The sequence below is a fragment of the Tamandua tetradactyla genome, chromosome 2 (genome assembly GCF_023851605.1).
Source record: "Tamandua tetradactyla isolate mTamTet1 chromosome 2, mTamTet1.pri, whole genome shotgun sequence".
Lineage (NCBI taxonomy): Eukaryota > Metazoa > Chordata > Mammalia > Pilosa > Myrmecophagidae > Tamandua > Tamandua tetradactyla.
In genome coordinates this window covers 158,435,632-158,462,008 of record NC_135328.1, presented here as the reverse complement: position 1 = coordinate 158,462,008, position 26,377 = coordinate 158,435,632, and the positions used below count along the sequence as shown (strand labels likewise).

General features: G+C 38.1%; 2 protein-coding genes across 7 annotated transcripts in view; one reads left to right on the top strand and one right to left on the bottom strand.

The window, feature by feature from the left end:
• The window catches only part of TM2D1 (TM2 domain containing 1), a 46,776-nt gene extending 42,834 nt beyond the window's left edge, over positions 1-3,942 (bottom strand). The window contains exons 1-2 of one of the 4 annotated variants that reach the window (XR_013170881.1): positions 3,408-3,924; positions 1,559-1,632 (exon numbers count right to left, since the gene is read on the bottom strand). Coding sequence is in view for 3 of the 4 variants with exons in the window: in XM_077149464.1 (XP_077005579.1) it covers positions 1,559-1,632; positions 3,408-3,568 (235 nt within the window). In the remaining variant the exon portion in view is untranslated. Of the gene's footprint in view, positions 1-1,558; positions 1,633-3,407 lie in introns of all 4 variants that reach the window. The other 3 variants (XM_077149464.1, XM_077149465.1, XM_077149466.1) reach the window with 3 other exon arrangements.
• Positions 3,943-12,226: 8,284 nt separating this feature from the next.
• PATJ (PATJ crumbs cell polarity complex component) overlaps positions 12,227-26,377 on the top strand; it is a 473,288-nt gene continuing 459,137 nt past the window's right edge. For all 3 annotated transcript variants that reach the window (XM_077149461.1, XM_077149460.1, XM_077149462.1), the window contains exons 1-3: positions 12,227-12,335; positions 24,537-24,593; positions 24,692-24,858. In XM_077149461.1, the coding sequence (XP_077005576.1) occupies positions 24,572-24,593; positions 24,692-24,858 (189 nt within the window). In that variant the 5' untranslated portion in view covers positions 12,227-12,335; positions 24,537-24,571. The remainder of the gene's footprint in view (positions 12,336-24,536; positions 24,594-24,691; positions 24,859-26,377) is intronic.

The window sequence follows — 26,377 nt, the reverse complement described above, 5'->3', positions numbered from 1 at the left end:
CAGGAATTCATCCCTCCACCAGAACTATTAAGCAGGCAAGAACTGTCTGAATCAACGATTTCAAAACTCTAGAGTCCAGTAGAACATTGTACAGCATCCAGAGACTAGTGGGAAAAGGCTGGTAAATTATAGTGTTTTGGTTTGCTAAAGCTGCCACAATATAGTATACCAGAAATAGGATGGATTTTCAAAGGAGTTTCATCAGGTTACAAATTTACCGTTTTAAGTCATGAAAATGTCCAAATTAAGTCATCAAGAGGAAGATACCTTCTCTGAAGAAGGGCTTCCTCTGTCACATGGGAAGGCACATGGCAACGGCTGCTGGTCCTTCTCTCCAGGCTTCTGATTTCAATGGCAGTCTCCAAAATGTCTCTGGGCATTTCTTTTTCTCTCAGTTTCTCCTGGGGTATTTTCTTTTTGTGCTCTCTCTCTCTTCCCGTAAGCCCTCTTAAAGGACTCCAGTGAAGGATGAAGACCCACCTTGAGTTGGCTGGGTCATATCTCTATGGAAATAACTTAATCAAAAGTCCCACCCAACAAAAAGACTTCCCCCATGTGGATGGATTAAAAGAACACAGTCTTTTCTGGGGTACATAACAGATTAAAACCAACATATACAGTAAATACACAGCAATTACTGGTGTCAAGCCCCACTCTCGCAGTAGACAGCAGACAGGTCTGGCCCCTGGCATAGCTTCCTGGATTCAGAAAGGGACATAAAAATCCATTTGCCTAAGATCCAGGGTGGGCATGGGCTTATCAATGATTACAGCTTTTGATTAGTGATGTCAGATCACTGAAGAGCTGAGTCTGAGGTTAGCCCTTGTTTCAACTCACCCCAGACAAAAGCAGTAGAAGAGACTTAAAGGTGGTATACTTTCTAAGAGCAGCAGAAGACAGTTGAAGGGCTGCAATTGCTAGGCAAATCAAGAAAGCACAGCTTTGGGGTGTCATGGGAAAAGCTGCTGGCACACTTCCTGGTTCCTCCCTCAACCCCTATCCAGAGTTTAGAGCCAGAAGGTATTCTCTTTGTTCTCCAGAGTTTGGAGCTAAAAGGCTTTGTTCCAGCTGGGAAAGACTGACTTGGGAAATTCCTCTCTGACATGTCTCTCCCCACCTCTCCCCTCAAGGCAAAAGGAGCTGTTTCAAGTCCAAGAGGGGAACACCAGGGAGAGGGAAAAGATCTGTTTCCAGAGAAGTAGAGGTGGGTATTCAAACTCCTGGGAGAGCCTTCTGCATCATATGCAGCAGCCATGATTGCAGAGGCTGAGGAACTGAGAGGCAGAAAGCTGGAGCCTGGTGCAGAGGCAGGGAGCCCACAGGAGTGCAAACACTGGAGTGCCGGACTCCATACCTAGGTTATCCCCGCCCCCTGCCCATAGTAGTAAGAGTATTTTTAAAAGTAAATATTGACAACTCCCTCTCAATTCTAGTTGCTTTAGAAATTAGATAACAATGTTACAACTTAAGGAAAAAAAACATTTAATTACTGTAAATTTAACTATGAAATAGTTTGCTTTTAAAATATTATTTTTAGATATGTTTCTGGAAGTCTTACCATGAGCTGTGTAGTTTGTACAGTTAACTGGTTCTTGCGTAGCATCACTTATTTTTGGATCTTTACAAATATATGTAAGACAAGTTAAGGAAATATGAACTGTATTTCAACACAAAATATTTTCCTCATCTTTAAATCTCTCATTTTATGTTCACATTTATAGTCACATGTAGAGAGGTTGTTACTCTGCCCAAGTCAACAAATGCAGGCACAAATATATTTACAATGTTGCTAAACAATACCTGAGTATTAACTTATGTTAAAAGCTCTAGCAGAGTATACATTCCTTAAAGATCATAGTCAGGGCAGAAGCACAAAAAATAAAGAATGAAATAAAAATCTTAATCACATTATCATAAGAATGCTTTAGGCTAAAAAAAAAATCTGATTTGAGAATCTGATTTGGATTGTACTAATTTACCCGGTTCCTGCTATTGCCAGGCACATAATTTCATGTAACACAACTAACGCTGTGAAGTACATACTATTATTCCCCACATCACACAACCTGAGGTTCAAAGTTTGAGTCACCTATCCAAAGTCAAATAGGTAAGAGGTAGTAAAATCGGGTCTCTTGATTCCAAGCCTAAAGCAATTTTCAACCCAAGCAAGATGGTTCAATGCAGTCGGGTCTGTGTGGTCGCCCTGACAGGGTTTTAAGCTTTCAAAAAGGTATAGTAATTATTCTGTAGGTGTTCAAACACTCAGGGAATATTTGCTCCATAAATATTTTATTGTTGGAACTGAAATGGGTAGGTATTCACAAGATGTTCCTGGAGAAGAGAACATTACCTCTATTTGAGGTTTTGGAACAGCTACTAGAAACCATCTTTACATCAGAAGTAACAGAAATTTTTGATTTGTTATCTCACAGCCCTGTATGCTCAGCCACTTCTCTCCAGGTTGCAATTTCTTTCTTAGAATCATCATGCCCAATCTCTTCATACTGCCCAATTTCTTTCTTAGAATCATCATGATATTTTTGCCAAGAACAGGATTCAACTTATGAGGTCAGTGATTCTCAAACTCTAAGTATAACGGTGTTCAACAAGTTAGAGCTATTCTATTGTAAAAATCAAATAGTGGCTGTCTTTCTCCAGTTCACCTTAAAATACTATGGGTTAGAATTTTCTTAATTTGAAGATTTCCTTTCACAAACTCTTATATCTCTGGCTTCTGTTACTAGTTCTTGTTCTATAATTCGTATAAAACAGTATCTAATTTTGTAGAAAAGTAGCAATTTTAATTTGAATATAAATCCCATTGCATCTTGTCCCTTCGTCACTTCGCCAGTGCTGAGAAACAACTGGCAGATTCATTTAACCCTTCAGCGTCAGTTTTCCTGCTCTGTAAGAAATTGCTAGCTCATATATCCGCTGTGAGCCAAGCCCAGTTCTAAATGCTTTAAAACATCATAACGGCTCTTTAAGTTGGTATTATTATTACTCCCATTTTCACTCGTGAGAAAACAGAGACCAAATAATTTACCCAAAGTTACAACATAGAGCAGAATTCGTCCGCCGCATATGGCATTTCACGGAATTTGAGGATTATTTGAAGTAACACATGTAACGGGCAACACACATTTGCTGTACTGTTATTAAAGATCTGCGTGTCTCCCCCTAAATCGGCAAACTTTCCCAGGGGAGAATCTGTTTTATGTTTGTATTACCAGTGCAACGATCAAAGTGGCCTCCATCCTTTCCACCCGCAGCTTTCTATTTCCCGGGGTTCTCCGGTCATAAGAGGCTACACTTTTCAGGACAGCCCTATTCGGTTCTGAGGGCTACGACTCACTCGAGACCCAAATCTACCTCACCCAGAGCCTCCCGCTCCCCACAGAGGATATTGTCCCACTTTGAGGTCCTCACACTTAAGCGTCTCCTCGCCCCCGGAGGTGGCGGCAGCCGCCCAAGGTCCCGTGGTGACTGACGCGAACCACAGGACAACCAAGAGCTGGGCAGCCACGGTTTCCGGAGCTAATGCCCCGGAGGAACCGACGGCCGCCATGTTGAAAATCGGCGCGTTCTCCACAACTTCCGGTTCCGCCTTCTGCCCGGGCACCGACGCGAGCCGGGAGCTCTTAAAGAGACAGAAATCTGCGTGAGGCAGTTCCTACGTCAGTACTGCGCTGGTTCTCCTTTCTCTCCGCTGGCGAATGACGTGGAAGAGTTTTTGGAAAAAATTCAAGTCCCAGGTTCGCACCACAACCACCACCCCCGCCCGGCTGAATTCTCTAGGAACCCTTGGGAGTGCTGACGGGCGAGGATGGTCCTTGAGGGCTGGAAGAAGGTAAAAGTCTCTCTCGGGATCAGTCTCTTCCATCCGCTTCTCACTGGAGTTAACTGTGTGGCGGCTTTACCCTCTTCCGGGAAGCGCAAGCGGCTTCGGGAGTCACGACGAACGCTCTACGTACATCTCCGTTAGTCTTCTTAGGGTTTGGGGTTACAGATGTAAGGAATCAGGCTCAAAGACGCTAAAAAGCACATTACTGTTAGTTACCTAGTCACTGAACTGAAATAAAAATTCGTTTGCAAGATTCCAGCTTCTGCTCTTGTCGATTATGATAGAATGCGCTCCTTGTTACCTTAGAGAAAAAATTGTGGAGGGCTATTACAAACAGAATTTTAAAACTGAATTACAAAGATAGACATTAGACCATTATTTCTAACTGGAAATTTAGGAGTGGCAAAGGGCCTACAAAAGGAGAACGGAAACGGAAAAGTTGGGAGTTTTTCTTTCCATCCCTCTCTAAATAAACATTTAAAAGTTCCGTAGTAGAAATATCTCTTTTAAAGAAAATGTGATTTTTTTAGTGAAAGTTTAATTTTTTTCTTTGAAATTATAAAAAATATTTGAATGTGAGTGTTGCCCCTTCATCCACGTTAGCACTAACGCAGTGATTCTCAAACTTTTAGGGTTTGATCACCTGGGGAACTCTCTTCTTTTTCCCTTCCTTCCTCACACCCTCCCCCAACTATTAATCATTTACTATGTACCCAGCTTTAGGGTCAAGTCTAGAGACTCAAAAAACATAGAGACAAGAACCTAGCAATTAAGCATTTTATATTTTGTAGGGGAAAAGACATATAGTTAAAATAGTATTTGATAATCGTTATGATAGAGGCATATACTAATTACTATAATGAAAAAGGGCTTTAAGATATGGTCCGAAACAGTACTTGGAGCATTGTATTTTTTGTAAAAAGCATCAGAGCAATTCAAATCCAAGCCAAATTAGAACTAAAGACCTATCTTCATAAGATTCATGACCTAAAAAAATGTGTCGCCTAGAAAACTAATCATAGTTTAACCAAGTCAAAAAAAAATTTACCAATAATTCTTGAATACCTCAGTGCCATCCCTCAGCCAAAGTCAGAAGATTACAGGAAGCTACTTTGTAGCTTGAGTTTATTGAAATTGTAATAAAATTGCATATTTTTCTAACTGCGAGAATATTGCTGATTCTTGTATTTGTCATTTTTCATAGAGATTTTATTTCTATAAAGATAAAGAAATAAAAGAAAATATATTTTCCCAACAATTAACTCTTTGAAAATGTTCATGCTTTGCTGATTAATGCATTACAAAATCTAGTTTTGTGATTATCTTCATTCTCTTCTCCAAGGTATACACTAAAAAGAAGAAAACATTTATTCATGAAAGTAAAGAAACTATGAAATTTTGGTTCTTGAATTTATGACATTAAAAATGCCACTTTCTCTCTTACTGCCCCTTAATCTATTTTGTCATGGCTCAGTAAAATATATTTCTTTGCAAATAGTCGCCAGGCTAGAAGAAAGCTCTGATCATATGATTACTACATGGTCTAATTTTAGTAAGTTAATTTCCAATTTCATTGCCACATTTCCGTATATCATATAAAACCATTTTAGAAGATTTCTACACAAATGCATAGATGACTAATTGATTCCAGTATCATCACTATGCTTTATTAGAGTATTTAGCACTTATCTATGTGTTATTCTCATGGAAGACATAAATCTATTATTCTCATGGAAGACTTGTTCAGGCAGAATTTTCCAAGCATCTGTGATATGTCTTTTTTTAGATATACCATTTCTTTTTTAAGTAAAGAATGGAAAAGTCTGGTGAGGGAGATGCTTTGCCTCTTCAGTGCTGAGTAGCCTAGAGTAATAACCTGTCCCCAAAACTGCCTTTCTTCCTCGAAATATTCACATGCCAATAATGTCCAATCAATTTTAAGATAAGACATAAAAACATGAACAGCATAGTCCAAGATGGCAATTTTTGTGCAAAAAGTATTAGGAAAGAGGATTACCAGTGCAGTCTAAGCAAAGCTTTCTTTGGAATTCAAAGGTTTTGGACACTGGATTTTCATTCCTAAATTTTGAATATGTGCATAATTGCATTAACAGATAGCTCTGCCAGTAACAAATGCCAACCTAATTCATGTTTCCCTGGTTAGAAGAGAAACATTAATAGATTAAAGATGGTTACTCTCTAATCTTTTCTTTTTATTTTACTGTAATGGGCAATTTTTTTTCCTCTGGTGATAAGGTCATAATACCAGGGTTCAAATATCTGTATTACACTCTTCTGCACAACACTTGGAATTCTATATCGATGATGCTAACTCCCAAATCTTTCTAATTGTCTCCTCTTTGATGCACTAATCTAACTACCTGCTATCCAATTACATTAACTTTAACCACTTAATGAGGTCTTCTCAATGCCAAGTATATTTTATCTTGAATGTCAAATGAAGAATCTAAAACTGATTTTATTAGAGTTCTGCCTTTCAAAAATAAAACAAAATAGGGCCACAGTAGTTTAGCAGGTAGAATTTTCACGTGCCATGCCAGAGACCCGGGTTTGATTTCCGGTGCTTGCCCATGCAAAAAAAAAAAAAAAAAATTAATTTACTTTCCTCATTTTACCATCAATATCCCTTTTATCAGGTTCAAAGCTTGGAATAATTTTTGTCCTTCAGTTTTCTACTTATTCTTCTTTAATCCCTTTAATCTGTAAGCAACTGATAAGATAAAAATAATTAATTTTTTTAGATTTATTTTTTGTTAGAGACGTTGTAGGTTTACAAAAAAATTATGCAGAAGATACAGAGTTCCCAAATATTCCCCCATCACACACAGTGTTCCCTATTATTACCATTTTGCATTAGTATGGTATCTTCGTTACAATTGATAAAACAATATTATTATAATTATACTATTAACTATAGCCCACAGTTTACATTACGGTTCACTGTTTTTATTTTACAGTCTTATGGGTTTTTTTATTAGTATAGCGTATATATAAAGCAAAGAAATAAAAAAGCAATAGTTTTCAAAGCACTCTTCAACAAGTAGTTGCAGGACAGATTCCAGAGTTTGTCATGGGCTACCATATGATCCTCTCATATTTTTCCTCCTAGCTGCTCCAGAATATAGGAGGCTAGAGGGCTTAAATATTTTTTTATCATCATAATCAACCTTTTTCCTTCTTTTTTTGTGAAAAATAACATATACAAAACAGCTTTAAATATCAAAGCACAGCACTACAATTAGTTGTAGAACATATTTTAGAGTTTGACATGGGTTACAATTCCATAATTTTAGGTTTTTACTTCTAGCTGCTCTAACATACTGGAGACTAAAAGTTATCAATTTAATGATTCAGCATTCATATGTGTTTGTTAAATCCTGTCTTCTCTGTATAATTCCACCATCACCTTTGATCTTTCCATCCCTCTCTTTAGAGGTGTTTGGGCCATTGCCATTCTAAATTTTCATTTTGGAAGGGTCTGTCACTAATATGGGGTAGGGCCATGGAACCATCTGATGTTCTGGAGAGGCTGGCCCTCTAGGTTTCAGGATTTATTTGGACTAGAGACCCATCTGGAGGTTGTAGTTTTCTGGAAAGTTACACTAGTACATGGACCCCTTGTGGAATCTTATATATTGCCCTAGATGTTCTTTAGGATTGGCTGGAATGGTCCTGGTTAGGGGTTGGCAGGTCATGATAGGTAGCAAGGTCTAACTGAAGCTTGAATAAGAGCAATCTCCAGAGTAGCTTCTTGACTCAATTTGAATTCTCTCTGCCAATTCTTATGGGTTTTTAAAAATTTTTATTCTTGTAAGATATATACAACCTAAAATATCCACTTTTAACCACTATTCAAATATATACTTCAGTGGTGTTAATTACATTTAAAATATTGTGCTACCCTTACCGCCATCCATTACCAAAACTTTTTCATCAACCAAAATGAAACTCTGTAGCAATTAAGCATTAACTCCACATTTCTTGTTCCCACTTCTGCTGCTGGTAACCGACATTCTAGTTTCTGACTCTATGAATTTGTTTATTTTAATTATGTCTTATCAGTGAGATCATATATTTTTGTATCTGGCTTATTTCACTCAACATGATGTCGTCAAGCTTCATCCATGTTGTCACATTTGTCAGAACCTTATTCTTTCTTATGAGCAAATAACATTCTATTGCATGTATGTTTATCCATTCATTTGTTCATGGACATTTGGGTTCTTTTCATCTTTTGGCTATTGTGAATAATGCCTCCATAAACATCGGTGTGCAAATATCTGTTCAAGTTCCTACTTTCAATTCCTTTGGGTATATTCCTAGAAATGGGATTGCCAAGTCCTATGGTAACTCTAACTTTCTGAGGAACCCACCAAACTGTTTTCTATAGCAGATGTACCATTTTACATTCCTGCCACAATGAAGGCAAGTTCCTACTTCTCCACATCCTCTTCAACACTTATTTTCTTTTTTTTTTTTAATAGTAGCCATTCTAGTGGGTTTGAAACAAATCAGAAACCTCACTGTGGTTCTGATTTGTATTTCCCTAATGACTCAATGATATTGAGCATCTTTTCGAGTGCTTATTGGCTATTACATATCTTCTTTGGAAAAATGTCAATTTAGGCCTTTTGCCCCTTTTTAAATTGGGTTGTTTCACTTTTTATTGTTGAGTTGGAAGATTTCTGTATATATTCTGGTATTAAGCCTTTATCAGATTTCCAAATGTTTTCTCCCATTCTGTAGCTTCTCTTTTTACTTACATGTGAAGTCCTTTGATGCACAAGTTTTTCATTTTGATGAAGCCCATTTATTTCATGTTTGTTTTGCTGCCCATATTTTTGGTGTAAAGCCTAAGAACCCATTGCCTAACACAATGTCCTGAAGATATTTCCTCATGTTTTCTTCTAGGAATTTAATAGTTTTAGTACCTAGGTTTTTCATCCATTTTGAGTATATTTTTGTATATGGCATGTGGTAAGGTTCCACCTTCATTCTTTTGCATATGGATATCCAGTAGTCCCAGCACCATTTGCTGAAGAGACTATTCTTTACTGATTGAATGGACATGGCATCATTGTCAAAGATCAGCTGGCCATAGATGTGAGGATTTATTTCTGAACTCTCAGTTTGATTCCATATGTCTGTCCTTGTGCCAGTAACATGCTGTTTTGATTATTGTAGCTTTCAGTAAGTTTTAAAATAGGGTATGTGAGTCCTTCAACTCCATTCTTCTGCTTAAGATGGTTTTGGCTATTTGAGGCCTCTTACCCTTCTATATAATTTTGATGATTGGCCTTTCCATTTCTGTAAAGAATGTTGTTGGAATTTTGATTGAACTTACGTTGAATCTGTAAATTGTTTTGAGTAGAATTGATATGCTAACAATATTAAGGCTTCCAAACCACGAACACGGAATGTCCTTCCATTTATTTAGGTCTTCTTTGATTTCTTTTAGCAATGCTTTGTGGGAAATTCACATTCAGCAACATGAAAATTAAATGAAATGTGAGGGAGATAGATGTTTGTTGTGTGGACAGGAAGGCCACCTATTTTTCACAATAGGTGAGACTGAGTCTAGGCCTGGAGGAAGTGTAGGGCTTACAGGAAATTCTAGGCAAGGAGAAGAGGATGAGTAACCAACACTAAAGTCATGGTGTAGTACAGTGCATGGATTCTGAGCGGACCAGTTTGTTCAGAGTAAAATCCTGAAGAAGTGAATTGGGAGATAGGTCAGCAAGAGAGGGAGAGTTTGTAAGACCTTGAATACTAAGAGAAAGAATACTTTGTTTCAAGGTACATTCAAAGTTACCTATGGTTTGTATTTTTTTTTTTTTTTTACTTTTTTAATTGTGAAATATGACATTATATATAAAAAGCAATAACCTATGACTTTTTTGATTGAGGGGTAATATGTTCATAATGTTGATCATCAGCTGTTAGAGTAGAAAGAGACCCAATATTTGCAAATTGTTTGAGATAATGGGTCACTATCTCCTGACTAGGAAGCATTTCTTTCTACCCTTTAAGACTGATTTAAGTCTTGATTCTTTCAACAAGCATAATAGATATCTCTCTTTTCTGAAGTTTCTGGCTTCATTCTTTTTGATAATTTATTGCATAAGATTATTCTCAGTTATTAGTTCCTTAAAAGCAGGGGCCTATGCCCTTGATCCTGAGGCTTATTTTTGTGAAGTTTATGTGGGTAGCGGAGAAGCTTAGACTGCCTATAGGCATGCTTAAAAGTTACTTCTGGAGGACCTCTGTTGTGCTCAGATGTGGCCTCAGTCTCTCTAAGTACAAATCTGCAAGTGAAATCATTGACATCCCCCCTACATGGGACATGACATCCAGGGGTGAAAGTCTTCCTGGTGACATGGGAGATGACTCCCAGGGATGAATCCGGCCCTGGCACCATGGGATCAACAATTCCATCCTGACCCAAAGGGGCAAAAAGAAGTGTAATAATAAAGTATCAGTGGCTGAGAGAGTTCAAATAGAGTCGAGAGGCTACTCTGGAGGTTGCTCTTATGCAAGCTTCAGTTAGACATTGCTCCTATCATAACCTGCCAAATCCCAATCAGGACCATTACAGCCAATCCTAAAGAACACCTAGGGCAATAAATAAGATTCCACAAGGGGTCTATGCACTCCAGATGGGTCTCTGGTGCAGATAAGTCCTGAAACCTAGAGGGTCAACCTTTCTAGAACATAAGATAGTTCCATCGCCCTACCCTGTATTAGTGACAGCCCCTTCCAACATGAAAAATTTAGAATACCATACCCCAAACACCCCTAAAGAGAGGGATGGAAAGATCAAAGGTGATGGTGAAATTATACAGAGAAGATAGGATTTAACAAATGAATATGATTGCTGAATCATTAAATTGATGTCTCTAGTATCTCAGAGCAGCTAGAAATAAAAACCTAAAATTGTGGAATTGTAACTCATGTCAAACTCTAAAATATGTTCTACAACTAATTGTAGTGCTGTGCTTTGAAATGTATAGCTGTTTTGTATATACGCTATATTTCACAAAAAAAAGAAGGAAAAAAAGTCGATTGTGATGATAAAAAAAATATTTAAGCCCTCTAGCCTCTTATACTCAGGAGCAGCAAGAAGGAAATAAAATACGAGAGGATTGTATGGCAGCCCATGACAAACTCTGGAATCTGTCTTGTAACTACTTGTTGAAGAGTGCTTTGAAAACAATTGCTTTTTTATTTCTTTGCTTTGTATATATGTTCTACCACACAATAAAAAAGTTGAAAAAAAACAGGGGTCACGCTAACATTGTGTATTTCTACCAGGCCTAACAAGTGGTATTTCCTTTAAAAACACACGCAAAATATAGTGTGTCAAGTGCATGATCTTACAACAAATGTCCTTTTGTTGTAGATATTTCTTAAATATGCTTCATCTTTCTTGAAGACGGATCCCATTATATACATCTCCCCACAGAGCCTATCACTATGCTTAATGAATACTGCATTTCTTCGATGAATGAGATACCTGAAGATGGATCGTTTTTCTTTAATTGTGGACTGTAATTAGATGAAGTAAAATGCCTATCATAAAACTACTAAATTTAATTACATTAGAGTGGAATAATGCTATTATGGGGTTTGCATAGATCTTTCTCAAACTGAGGTTATGATATCAAGAAAAAATGTATAATGAAGTCAGCACCGAACTTAGGTGACCCGGTCTGGGTCCCCAGAGTTGGGCCAATCAGTTAACCTATCCCATTTGTGGTTTCTTCAGAGCAAGTGAGATATTGTGGAAGCTAGCACCCGGCATAGGGTAAGGGCTACCATTGATTCAGTATTTCCCTCCTTCAACTAAATGAGAAGACTACAAACCACACCTTTTGTTCCCCCATAGCTATACATCTTGGACTATTTTACATTGAATCAAGGGACTGCAGAAAACGTAAGGACAGGTTGAGATAAGAGGACAGAAAGAGGGAAAAGGGAAAACAAAAGGCTAAGTAGATTTGACCAAATCATTTCACCAATGTCCTCTTTTAATTTCCTTTCAAATCGGGTTTTGCTCTCTGCCCAGTTCCCATACATCTGTCTGGCCACATTCCCCATACCTTTCGTGCTGGCTGCCATGCTACTCGGTGTCTCATCTCCACCCTGCACCCCAAACCCCACTTTTCAAGGGTCAGTTAAAGTCTCTTTAACCCCCCCCCATTCCCAGCCGAATTTCACCTAGAGACAGTAGTGCAGCCGACTGTCCTCCGACCCCCGCGCCCTCCTGGGAGCCGGCCTCCCGGTGCCCCACTCTCCCAATCCCGCCCCACCCACGGCACCCCAGCGCCCCGCCCCAGGCGGGGAGGATCGATGCGAGGGGCGGGCCTGCCAGGTGAGGCGCGGCCACCCTGGGCCGCTCACTTCCGCCCAGGTGAGCGACTGACGCCAATCCCGTCCGGCCTGGCCTTCCACCCAGGTCTCCGTGGACCAGGTAAAGCGTGGGGGTTTCTTCTGCGAGGGCGCGCACAGCGCCGCGGATCCCCGCGCCTCGAGGCGGGCCAGGAACAGCCCCTTTCTCGCGTCCCTCGCCTGCCTGCCCTGCCCCCGGCGTATCTGCCGTTCGCTCAGAGGGGGTGGGGACAGGACACGGAGGGCGCCGCCGCGGCACTAGGCCAGGGCCGCGGAGGGTGAGGGGTGCTCGCGGCGAGCGCCAGCGCTGGCTCTGGTGGCGGGGCGGGGGCGTCTGCCCCCCTGCGGGCTCGGCGTGACCTTCCCCGGGTCTCCCACACTCCGTGCGGGACTCTTCCAAGGCACCGTTCGCTGACCTGCCCAGTCTCGGCAGGCCCTGCCGGACCTGAAATCAGCGCCGGGTTCTGTTCTGGGAGTGGCACGGATCATATTTTCTACCTAGATAGGTGCCTGCCTATTCTTCGCCCCAAGAGCTGGGCGGAGTCTTTACCTCAGGCCGTGGCTGTGGTAGGAGTGAACAAGTGGTGCCCGGTTGGAGGGTGGGGGGACCGGGAAGGAGAGGGTGCCCGTGCCCGCGCTTGGTGGTCACGTAGCAGACGTTGCCAGGCCAGCGGTCCCGCCTGGGCTCTGCTACCTTCGCTTCGTAGATGGGGCGGACGAAGGAGAAAAATGCTCTGGCCTTTGGGGGAAATTATGGAATTCTTCATTTAAGTCAAGCTCTAAAAAGCATTTCCAGATAAATCCTACCCCTTCTGGCACACCCACCAAAATCACCTAGCTGACTGAATTAATCTCCCTGTGGAGTGCTCCTTAGCACTTTGTCGGAGAGCCTTGTGGCTCTTATCGCTTTGAATTCAATTTAGTTGTTTACTATTTTTTCGCCACTATTGAGGGGGCGTTCCTTGTACGGCCTTATTTGTTTATCTGTTACAGTAGGGTTAGGCCTATTGGTAAGTGCACAAGTGTTTCTTAAATGAACGAAGTCTTCTGGAAACTAAAGGAAAAAAAATCTCAATTCCAACGAAGGTGACAAAACAACTGTATAGGTTAAACTCTTTTGACAGTCAAAATCATTTACACACATCCTTTTAAAAGAAAGCTAGGGAGGCCTGGAGGTGAAAATTTAAATTGGTTCATTTTGCAGCACCAGAAAATGTTAGGTGAGGTTGTTACATTCAGCTAAAATGTGTTGTTTAAGGCCTCTAATGGTATTTTTAAAGATTTTTAAAATTTTGTGATAATTAGAAGGTTAATAATTATCATAGCTGGAATGTATATTGTGGATAGCATTTATGAATTGAGATCTGAAGAGATTCGCCCTGGCTAGTTTACAGCCTATTAAGTGTCACATAAGATGGGGTTGGCATCAGCATCAGGATAATAGTCTTGTTCGAAGTTGAAGTTGTATTAAGCTCTCATTTGTGTTTAAAGATGACTTAAGTTCAAGTCATGTATTTATTACTTTTTTTACAATGTGAATATTTCTTCCTATCTATAAAACTTACGTATATTTATAGTAGAGAAATTGGGGAGAATTTTCAAAAAAGGAAGAAAGTACAAACCCTTTCACTCACCATTGAGAGTTAATAACATTATGGTATTTATTTTTTCAGTTAGTAGTCTTAAAATTAAGAAGAAGAAAATATTTTCCCATAGCGAATTTGCTTTTAGTGATTCTCAGTGGCTCAGCAGTTAGTAATCTTTGCAATTGCATTTTTACTTGAAAGTATTTAATAATTATCCTTAAGCCGAAAGCAAGCAGTCTGAACCTACTTGTACCACTTCCAAAGGTTTTGTTAAAGTTTAACAAAAATACATTAGGCTGGGGAAATCAAACTGGAGTTAAGACTTTGCTCACCTTTGTAGTAAAGTTTTTTGAAAAACCGAGGACTATTCCACCTAAATGTTTGAGATTGCTTGACCATAGCCATGTTTTTCTTATTCAAGGATTTTTGCGTATATCTGGATGCCTTTTTTTTTAAAGACCCCATTTTAGGTGGTGGTGGAAATGGAGAACAATTTAGTGCTTTTCAATGCCATTCCTTTAGACATTTCACGTTGATGCTGAAAATGTATCGTCCACCTGTATTTTATTTATACAGATGTGCAGTCTGTGGCATTTGGAGACATGGAGTTGAGTCCATTTATCATAAAACTCTTGGCAAGCCTTTAACTCGATAAAGCTCACTGAATACCTCACTGAGTTTTTGGGAGGTAGAAATGAAATAAAGTTCAAGAATATCTTGTAATTACAAGCCATTATTCTCCTCCACTGATGTTTAAAACTGGTCAAGTAGAATTGTAGGATTTTTGTTGGGAAGAACTGATAGTTACTTTGCTAAAAAGCAGAGAAAATGATAAGCAAGTTTGTTAAAATGTACCAAGGTATAGGTTAAAAGAGTCAATGCAGTAGCCTTTCCACATGTAGCTATTGGATACTTGAAATGGGGCTAGTTGGAATTGAAATACACCGTAAATGTAAAATACACACCAGATTTAGATGATTTAGTGTGAAAACCTAAAATATCATTAATTTTAAAGTATTATTTATGTATTGAAATGATAGTGGATTTATTGGGTTAATAAAATATATTTTTAAAATTAATTTTACTGTTTCTTCATCTTTTTCATGTGGCTATTGGAAAATTTAAACTTACATATGTGGTTCACATTATATTTCTATTGTACAGCAGTGGGTAAGAATGCAGAATGAGCATGTTTATTCTTAAGAAGGTTTAGTTTACTGAAGCACTTACCCTCCGGTTTACGGACTGATGTTTTTATTTATTTATTTATTTTTGCATGGGCAGGCACTGGGAATCGAACCCCGGTCTCTGGCATTGTAGGCGAGAACTCTGCCCGATGAGCTACTGTGGCCTACCCTATACTGTTGTTTTTGTCTCTAAGCTATACTTCCTTCCCATGGCTCTCTCTCTCTTGTATTCATTGTATTGGTGAATAATTTTGTTGGTCAGTCTTCGGAGAAATACAGCAATATCTCAGCTAAAATAATTAGCTTTAGTGACGCCCCAATCTTCTCATTTGATTGATGAGACGTTGTTAGTAATAACAGTAGCTCCTATTTGTTGAATGTGGACTATATGCCAGCCCAAATGCTTTACATTGTTATTTAGTCCTTTCAACTATTAACGAGAAGTAATTTTTATTAACTCTTTTTTTTACAAATGAGGAACCTGAAGGGTAGGGAGATTTAAGTAATTGGCCACAAAAATACAGAGTCTCAGGTGGATCCCAGGTTTCTATGGTTACAAACTCATAGGCTATAGAGTCTCTCGTATTTCAGGAATTGGCTATGAGATGCAGGCTGGGATTAAACTTTTCAAATAAAGGAACGGGAAATAGTTAACTGTTGAAGTAGATAACTCAGATCTAATGCTGTTTTGTGTATGTTAGTGACCAATTGGAAACAATCTAAATGCTCTTCAACAGTAGGTGAAACTAATAAAAGCATGTGTTCCTGCAGGAAAATACAATTTAGTAGTTTGAATGATGAACAAGCTCTGTGAATATCATCACGGTTAAATTTTAAAAATATAAAATTGAGGTAAAAAAGCAAATTGCTGAAGAGTAAATATATGGTATAATACCATTTATATGAAGTTTAAAAACCTGCCAGGCAATTTTGTCAACAGAGATAGTGTATGTTGTAAGAATTCCAAGTTTAGATTCTGTTTATATTGATTACATGCCTTGGGAAAACGTCTTATGGTCAAAAAGAAGTAAAATCTTTGTGAGATGAGCATTCTCTAATGTGGGTCTTACTCTTGAAAAAATGAAAAATTAAAAAAAGCCCTGCCCTTTGCTTGGTGTTCTGCATGCTTTGATTTGGTAGTTAGTTTTTAGGCTATGGTCTGCTGTTTTGCTGGGCAGGCCAGTTTTCTTTTAGCTTCAGTCCCTGAGGGAATGGGACACAGCTTTTATAATAGGAGTGAGGTAGAGCTTCTGCCTCAGAAAAGGTATTGCTCTTTTGAGTTATTTTCTGGAGGTTCATTAGACGGAGTGTGGTAGCAGAGGGAGATGAGTTAAATGGATGTTGGGGGTCAGGTTGGCAAAGTTTTCCTCTCCCTTTAAAATTTGAAATATCTTCCTCTCATTTGTAAGGTGGTCATTTGTTAAAAAAGTCATTAACAGTGACCTTCCCTCCAACCCCTCAGTGAAATGGCATTCATGCTGCCTTCCTCTTCTTTATCTCTTTTGTAGCATTCCCCTGCCTCCTTTATTTTTTTAATTATAGGGAATTTTATTTTCTTCCTTTGCATTATTAAGATCAGATGAGATAATGTTACATAGAATGGCCTTTGTAATACATAGTACGCATCAAAAACTTGTTAGTTGATTTAGAGGCAGATGAATGGTTTTTGGAAGAAAGGCCATGAGGGAGAGGAAGAGTGACCATTGACAGGCAGGGTGTCCAAAACCTAGTTTGGTTTATTTCACAATTTGCCAAGATCCTCAGAATTGTTTTAAATATCACAAACATACCAAAAACAGAATGTCTCTAATTTCTAGAGGGAAATTAAGAGTACACAGTCTGCAGTGTGGGGTAAATTGAACAATATTTGAAGTGGAAACTAGTCGTTAGTAAAGAGTATGAATGCCCAGGTCTTTTCAGTTGCGGGACTGGCCATTGATTCGTAAGTGTAAAAGGGGCCCAGATTTGTTTCTTTGTTGCTTATTTGAGAAAACAGCCATCCACCAAAATAAAAAAAGGAAAACAAAACAAAACAAAAAAAGTAGTTTAATTTTATTCATACTAAAGTGGCCATGTTATAGATAGGGTATTTACAAGCATTGATTAATTTCAAATAGTTTGAGATAATGAGTATTGAGCTAACTGAATTATTCTCAAGAACTGACTCAATTTTCAGTTCTGATTCTGATTTAGAGCATTCTCAACTTTTGGTGTCAGGTGTACTCAGACATTGCCTACAGCTTAGGCATATAGCCCCAAAACATTAGTATAGTTCTGAAATGTATATATCCTGTTGTCCAAATCCCAGGGATATAGTGTTTTGGCTGTGGCTACTACGGTATTTTTAAGGGGCTTAGAAAAGGCCTTGGTCATTTGGTGGGAAGGCAGGGTTGTACCACTTGCTTTGAAGTTGTATTTGCATGGCAACCAATACATTTATTTGGAGTCTGTGTATTGCTTCCTAGGCTCAGAGATTATGAGTACCTAATAAATGCTGAGCTTTGGGGGATAAAGACATGATGATTAGGCACATCCTGAGCTCCAAACTTTAAGGAAGTAATAGAAACTTAAAGCTGTTCATGGACTTTAATTTTTGAATAATTTCTGAAAGCCTGTCTTCATTTACACTTAATAGCACTTTAATTCTTCAAACTCCCTGATTCCATTGCATTCTGGGGCATTCATTTTAGGGAGTTTGGTGTAGTCTAATTTTGATCTGCCCAATTCACATGCACTGTTAGAGGCCAAATACCTGTACTTTCTTAAACAAATTCACAGTGATCTTTTTCTCACATTTTCAAGATAGAAGTATTAGAAATTAAATCAGTGGGGAGGTATTTTCTTGTTAGTTATTGGGAGTCAGAAATGCTTGTTTCTCAAGGTCCTTAATTCCTCTAAATTCTTGATCTAGGGATGTTAAATCTTTTCACGTTTTCTCAACATAGAAGTTTAAATAAAATTAGATTCTTATCTCTATCAGTTTTTTAAAAAAAATTCTATCAATTATTGATGGCTAAGGACATAGGTATTAAAAAAAGGCCATAATGTTATTATCATTTCTTCCAGTCAAATCCTACAATGAACCAAACATGAAAATTCATGGCATAAACTCTCTTGATAAATGATGGAGTGAACTGCTGAGCATAATAGCATACTCATTTTCTGGAGACTTTACAATTATGAGGGCAGTGGCACCCTGTGGCACTTTGACGTCTAGGCTAGTTTGCAGTTGCAGGTAGTTTGTGACAAATTAGATTTTACCATGTTTAAATAAACATGAATTTCCTTGCTATAAACCCTGTTAAATTCTTGGCCTAGCTAAACAGGTAGACTGTATTTGACTGAAGATTTTCTATGACCATACCCTGAGTGAGACAGGATGTCCAGCAGTTGTTACTTCCGTTTCTTCCTTTTCTCTCCTTATATGCTCTTAAGGCTTTAGTCCTCTTCCCTAGATATTAACCAGCACCAAGAAATTGTAGTAATTTTCTGAATCTCCTTGGTGGACATAGTTAACCCTTTATTAAATATGAGTCAGCGTTTGAAATGCTAGTGATCAATGAAACGGAGGAGTAAGGGGTATGGTATGTATGAATTTTTTTCTGTTTTCTTTTTATTTCTTTTTCTGAATAGATGCAAATGTTCCATGAAATGATCATGATGATGAATATGCAAATATGTGATGATATTGTTAATTACTGATTACATATGTAGAGTGGAATGATCAAAATTTAAGAATGTTTGTGTTTGTTTGGTGTTAAATTTTTCTTAAAAATTAATATAAAAAATTGAGTCAGAGAATTGGATGGCCAACCAGTTTCTGTCCATTACCCTCACTTCCTTTTCCAAAGTATATACTACTACTATGGTCTCCAAAATGTGCAGGATGATCCATTGGGAGAGAAGAAAGATGGCAAACTTTATTTTTTAGTTTTTACCTCTCTCAGGAAGTTTCTATTTAATAAATGTTTTATAACATATCCATGATGTATAAGTATGTGGTATATGCTTAGATTTATAAAAATTAAATTGAGGGGAGTGATCAACAGATTTTTACTGATGGAATGGGTGTTTAAAAAAATGTGAACTCCAGTAATATATATTATCAGAATTCCCTTTTGAAAAATAGAAATCTGGACTCAATACTTCCCTATTTAAAAGGCTTTAATTACTTCCTGTTGACAACAGGATAACAGTCTACTTGACATTATTTATAAAGCCCCTTTCAAAGTAATGTATCCATACCAGTGCTTCTCAGATTATCAGTGGTGAAAGGTCAACTTTCTCCCCAGTCTTTAAAGACCTGTAAAATAAATGATCAGAAAATGAAATTTTAGAAAGAGATACAAAATACAAAGTCAATTTTTTTTAATAAATAGATATATATTACGCTGCCATGAGGTTTCTAAATGCTTATTCTCAATTTCTGTACTTATTTCTTTGTGGGCCAGGCATCAGTTGACAATCCATACTTGCAGCAATATTGGTCTCGACTGCTTTTTAATTGGCCATTTTTATACTTCTAGAGACCTTACATTTAGGTCACTTGGAGCTAGTTGTCGTTTACTTTGACATCTGTGTGCAGTGATTCTCAAATTGTGGTCTTTAGGCCTGCAGCATTAGGGTCACCTGGGAAGTTGTTAGAAATGCAAATTCTCAAGGCCTAATACAGACCTCTTATGTTAAACACTGTGGTGGGCGCTAGTCGGGTTTTATCAAATTCTCCATGTGATTCTGATGCAAGATAAACTTTGAAAACCAGTGACACAGAGTAGCCTTCTGCTTTGTTGAAATCTCAGGATGCGTGAGTGTGAAATAGACTGTTATTAATGATGATGCTAAGTAAACTGGGACTGTCTTGGACAAATCAGTACAAATGGTCACCCTGCTTTTACTTGTATGACCCATGTACACCTGTGCCCCCTTTCTTTTTCTTTAACACCTAGGGGCTTTTAATGTGTTAGACCAACATTCCCAAACTTTCTTAAACAGAGATAGTTACTCTCACTTTATTACTCATAGCACCTGGGCCACACACCTCTGCTATTGCATATATATGCCTTACAATATAATTATCCCAGTGTGTTGCCATTATCTTGCTATGTATCTGTCTTGCTTTCTCATTAGGTCATTTCAGCCATCATCTTTTTGTCACTTTTTATTATTTTTAAAATTATTAATAAATGCTTTTTAAATAAAATTCAAAGTGAAAAGTCTAATTTTGTTTCTCCTCAGGTTTACTTTCTAGAAGTAATATTACTAAATAACTTTTATCTTTCTGAATCTTTTCTTAGAAACCTTTACACATATGTAATTTTTCTTACCAAAGTGAGAAATAATGTACATAATCTGTAACTTTTTACCTCTATTTAATTGTATATCTTGAATAGTTTCCCTGTGTGAACACAAAAGGTTGAATTGTCAAAGCATTCTCACATGAATGAGAGATCTTACCAACACCAATTCTTAAGATTCAGTATTTAAATTCTGGAGCCAAGCACAGAGAAGCATTCTTTCCTGGAAGAACTCCTTGCCAGCAGAAACAGCTTCCAAAAAGTGTCCCTGTATTCCACATTACGATAATTTTTAAAAATAAAAAATAAAATCATTTGCTATAACATGCTTAAAATACCAAGTTATATTTGGTTCAGCATTAAGTAATTTATTAATGTATTTCTAAGCTTTTACTGCAGTTTTTAGTTTGCTTACAAAAATAAAGTTAGATTATATAGATTTATAATCTATATAAATATAGATTAGTTTTTCCAGTTCTTGGATTTGATATGAATGGAATCATCCAGTTTGTACCCATTTTTTTGGTCTGGTTTCTTACCCTCAGCATAACACTTTTTTTTTTTTTTTTTTTTTTTTAAAGAGAGAGGGAGGAAGGGAAGGAAAGACAGAGAGAAGGAAGGAAGGATGGAAGGAAGGGAAACATCTTTAAACATTTTCTTGTTTTTATTGTATTTTGTTTGTTCGTTTGTTTTTTACATGGGCTGGGGCCGGGAATCGAACCGAGGTCCTCCGGCATGGCAGGCAAGCACTTTGCCCGCTGAGCCACCGCGGCCCGCCCATAACACTTTTTTTTAATGCATTTTTTTTTATTAGTTTTTAAATTTTTTTCTAAATACCAAAAAACACCAAATGCAAACATTCTTAACTTTTGATCATTCCATTCTTCATATATAATTGGTAATTCACAATATCATCACATAGTTGTATATTCATCATCGTGATCATTTCTTGGAACATTTGCATCTATTCAGAAAAAGAAATAAAAAGAAAACAGAAAAAAAATCATACATACCATACCCTCACCCCTCCCCCTCACCAATCACCAGCATTTCACTCTAAATTTATTTTAACATTTGTACCCCCTATTATTTATTTTTATTCCATATGTTTTACTCTGTTGATAAGGTAGATAAAAGGAGCATCAGACAAAAGCTTTTCACCATCACACAGTCACATTATGAAAGCTCTATCATTATACAATCATCTTCAAGAAACATGACTACTGGAACACGGTTCTACATTTTCAGGCAGTTCCCTCCAGCCTCTCCATTGCATCTTGACTAACAAAGTGATATCTATTTAATGTGTAGGAATAACCTCTAGGATAACCTCTCAACTCTGTTTGGAATCTCTCAGCCATTGACACTTTATTTTGTCTCATTTCGCTCTTTCCCCTTTTGGTCGAGAAGGTTTTCTCAATCCCTTGATGCTGAGTCTCAGCTCATTCTAGGATTTCTGTCCCATGTTGCCAGGAAGGTCCACACCCCTGGGAGTCATGTCCCACGTAGACAGGGGGAGGGTGGTGAGTTTGCTTGTTGTGTTGGCTGGAGAGAGAGGCCACATCTGAACAACAAAAGAAGTTCTCTTGGGGGGTGACTCTTAGGCCTAATTTTAAGTAGTGTGCTGGCTGGAAAGGAAGTATGCCCCCTAGAAAAGCCATGTTTTAATCAAAATCCCATTTCATAAAGATAGAATAATCCCTATTCAATACTGTATGTTTGAAACTGTAATCAGAAAATCTGCCTGAATGATGTGATTTAATCAAGAGTGGTTGTTAAACTGGATTAGGTGATGAAATGTCTCCACCCATTTGGGTGGGTCTTGATAAGTTTCTGGAGTCTTACAAAAGAGGAAACATTTTGGAGAATGAAAGAGATTCAGAGAGAGCAGCACCACAAAGCAGAGAGTCCATGAGCCAGTGACCTTTGGAGATGAAGGAAAATGCCTCCTGGGGAGCTTCATGAAACTGGAAGCCAGGAGAGAAAGCAGATGACGCTGTGTTTGCCATGTGCCCTTCCAGCTGAGAGAGAAGCCCTGACTGTGTTTGCCATGTGCCTTCTCACTTGAGAGAGAGACCCTGAACTTCATCGGCCTTCCTGAACCAAGGTACCTCTCCCTGGATGGATGCCTTTGATTGGACATCTCTATAGACTTGTTTAATTGGACATTTTCTCAGCCTTAGAACTGTAAATTAGCAGCTCATTAAATTTCCCTTTTTTAAAAGCCATTCCGTTTCTTGTATATTGCATTCCGGCAGCTAGCGAACTAGAACAAGTAGGCTTGACCTATCCTTTGTGGGGTTGTTTCATATAAACAAACCCCAAGATTGGGGACTCAGCCTATAGCCTGGTTGTCTGCACTTCTTGTGAGAATACCAAAAATTCAACTTGGGGACGTTGAATTTTCCCCCTTTCTCACCATTCTCCGAAGAAGACTTTGCAAATACTTTTTTATTCACTATTCAGATCACTCTGGAATATATTGGGGCATCACTCTGGACAAACCAACAAAATCTCATGTCCTCATGTACAAGGTTTCATGTACTTATGGTGTTCAATTAAGCTGTCTACATAAGTTATATTAGGAAATACACTAGTCAAAATATAAATTTTGTACCAAATAAACATTTTTTTGCTCTAATACCACACATAAGATTTTAAAATATTAATTACCATCTATTTTCAGCACCCAGCAGTAATGAAATTCCTTTGTTCTTCTTCATCAGCATAACATTTTTGAGATTCATCTCTATGATACTGATCAAAAGTGGTGGGTTCTTGGCCTGATGCACTCAAATGACCAATTCCTGAGTGACGGGGGTTTCAAAGAGAGAAAGAGCTTATTGATAGATGTGACGCAGGAGATCAGTTATCCTATCAGACTAAAAATCTGTCCCCTTGAACTCCAAAACTCTCAAGGTTTTATAGTAACAAAAGAAAGCCAGGTTTTATAGTAACAAAAGAGAGGCAGGTTTTAGGATAATGAGCCCAGTGGCTCAAAATGAGATTAGAGATGACTGATTATTGAGCATGTGCAGATTGATTACATGCTTAGAAATGGCCCTAGTCCTGATGTTCCATACTTAGTATATGAGAAAATGGTGGCATTAGTGTTATGATGAGCATGATTTTTAGTATTATAATGAGATATAGATGAAGTTTAAGCTGCTGTACATGTCAGGCAGACCAATTTTGGTTAGATCCAGCTTGACTTATCAAGATAGCTTTGGAATTAAGGGTGGGTTAGTTCTGGGCTGACTTAAGGCCCTTCACTATTAAACACTAGGGGCTATCTTTAGTGATCAGAAGTTTCTTTTTTTTGGTGGGGTGGGTTGTTGTGCATGGGCCAGGAATTGAATCCAGGTCTCCCCTATTGCAGGCAAGCATTCTTCCACTGAACCACTGTACACAATCATAAGATTCTAAAATTGAAAAATGGGGGATAAATGAGGGTCAGTCACAGGTTTTTACAAATCACAAGAAAAAGTTATATAACTATATGGTCTTTATCTTGTGATTTGTGAAAACCTTTTGACTAACCCTCATTTATATACTTCAAGGATATATTTATATAAATAAGGGCAGCTGGACTACAGTTCAACAATTTCAGGTATTTCCTTCTTGCTATTATAATACAGTAGAAAGTAAAAAACATTATCTATATAATGATTCAGTTAATCATAATCATTTGGCAAATCCTTACTTCTCCATTGCACATGCTGTTCCTTTTAATTTCTGATAATTCCATTATACCATAATTTGTTCATCTGTTATTAGACACTGACTTCTAGTTTGAGGCTTTTATAAATAAAGCTGCTATTAACATTCACTTACCGGTCTTTTTGTGGGCATATGTTTTTATTTCTCTTGGTTAAGTATTTAGGTCATATGGTAAGTGTGTTATTAAGTTTAAAAGAAGCTGCCAAACGGTTTACCAAAGTGTACCATTTTACATTCACACTGGCAATGAATGAAGGTGCTTTATATCCTCACCAACCGCTTGATGTTATCTTTTTTATATGTATATACTTTAGCCATTTTTAATGGGTATGTAGTGATACCTCATTGTGGTTTTGAGTTTCCTCAAAATGAGTTTCCCTGAGTGGAGTCTATTGATGAAGAATGTGTTTGAGGTTTTCTTTAATTTTTCTGTAGGACTATTGATGTTTGTACCCTAATGGGAGTTAATATTCTGTATTTTAAAATGTTTCTTTAGGTTTCTTTAAATGTGATTGAAGAAAATAACTCAAAATGCCTGAAAATCCTGCAGCAGGTATTTAGTTCTATCATTATAGTAAATAATGAATGATTCAAGAATGGATGGATTTTTGTTGGGATTTAACTTACACTCATTATCCTTCTTCAATCAAGATAAGCTACAGATCCTGCAGGTTCTTGATCGCCTGAAAATGAAATTGCAGGAAAAGGGTGATACATCACAGAATGAGAAGCTATCTACATTTTATGAGACACTAAGGAGTCCTCTCTTCAACCAGATACTCACACTTCAGCAGTCCATCAAGCAACTAAAGGGGCAAGTAAGTTACCCATTGGGTTTTTATGTGTTGATTTATTTAAGACAACAAAGAAAGAGAGCAGGCAGGATATAGAGGTGAATATCTCTCAATACTCTTAGTTCAGCAAAGAGACTGAGATTTGTGACTTGTCACGTGGATAGTTAAAAAATGTTCATGATAATGACTTTTGTGCTTGGCTTTAGAATGTGGTTTTTGTACTTAGACATGTAAAGTTCAGATGCTTTGAAAATTCTCAACATTTCCTTTAAAATTATAAAATAATGCTTAGTTTAAATATATTTTCTTCTTGAAGTCTTTTTTTCTAACAAGAAATGATCATGGGCTTCCGGGAAGAAGGTGACAGAGTAGGGTAAAGTGGTTTCACCCCTGCTGTATGGGGCAAAAAGAAAGGAGGCAGAAAAAAATTACCAGGACGGTAGTCCCTGGGGGTGAGTGATCACAGAGGTCTTTGGCATTTTGTGGGGAGGTCCTGGTAAAGAAAGAAAAGGAGTTTGGGAGGAGGAAGAGCAGGGTGAGTGTTTTCAGTCACAATCCTACCAGGGACGGGGAGGGGGAGGTGGCATGCGGGGAAGTGCAGATCCAAGGGAACAGACTGTCCATCTGATCCAACCTGCCGTAGAACCTAGTTAAGGAGACCTTCCAACGCAGTGCTGAAGCTGAAAGCACCATGGGGAGCCCAGAGGCACATTTAGCTATCGACCACAAAAAGCTGCATCTGCCGGGTGCTGAGATCAGTTGCTCCGCTGGGTACTGTGAATAGCTGTCCCATCAGGTACTGTAGCCAAGTGCTGCAATCAGCTGCCCTGTCCCTCATGCTGGGAATGGCCCCCCTGCCGTGCCTGCCATCTTGCCCAGATGGCTGCTGTGGGCAAGGAGAGGTGGGACTGAGGGGAGGAGGTCGCGCAAGAGCATCATCTGCTGGGAAGCAGTGAGTGCAGTCTGAAAAACTCCCCATGTGACTAGTTTTTGTTTTTTATTTTTAATTTTATTTATATATTTTTTATGTTTTATATTTTGTTTTATATTTTTAATTTTTTTTTTCTCTTTCTTTTCTGTGGGTATCAGTCTGAGTTCATTCCCAGTATGTCTTGGGGTGTCTCCTTCTAACTTTGGGGTCTATTATTGCTTAAGTGTTTTTTTTTTATTTTTTTCGGTGCATGGGTTCAGAGTCAAGCCTAAGTCTTCCACAGGGTGGGCAGTTGTTCTGCTACTGAACTACTTGTGCACCCCTATCTAGCTTTTAATATACCCTCAAGTAGAATTTCATCCCCTACATCTGATACCAGGCCTTGGATTGGAGGGAAATTACTGACAAAGCAAGTGCAAAAGGGGACTTTCATGCAAACCCAAGCAAGTACAAAACTTTGGATGAGTGAAGGAAATCATCTTTGCAAAATAACCTTATTAATATAATCAAATGCCCTGAACACAAGAAAATCACAAAGCTCATGAAGATCCAAGTGAAAATGGACCAGCTAAATGACAGAATCAAAATGTCAGAGAAGTCACAGAATATGGA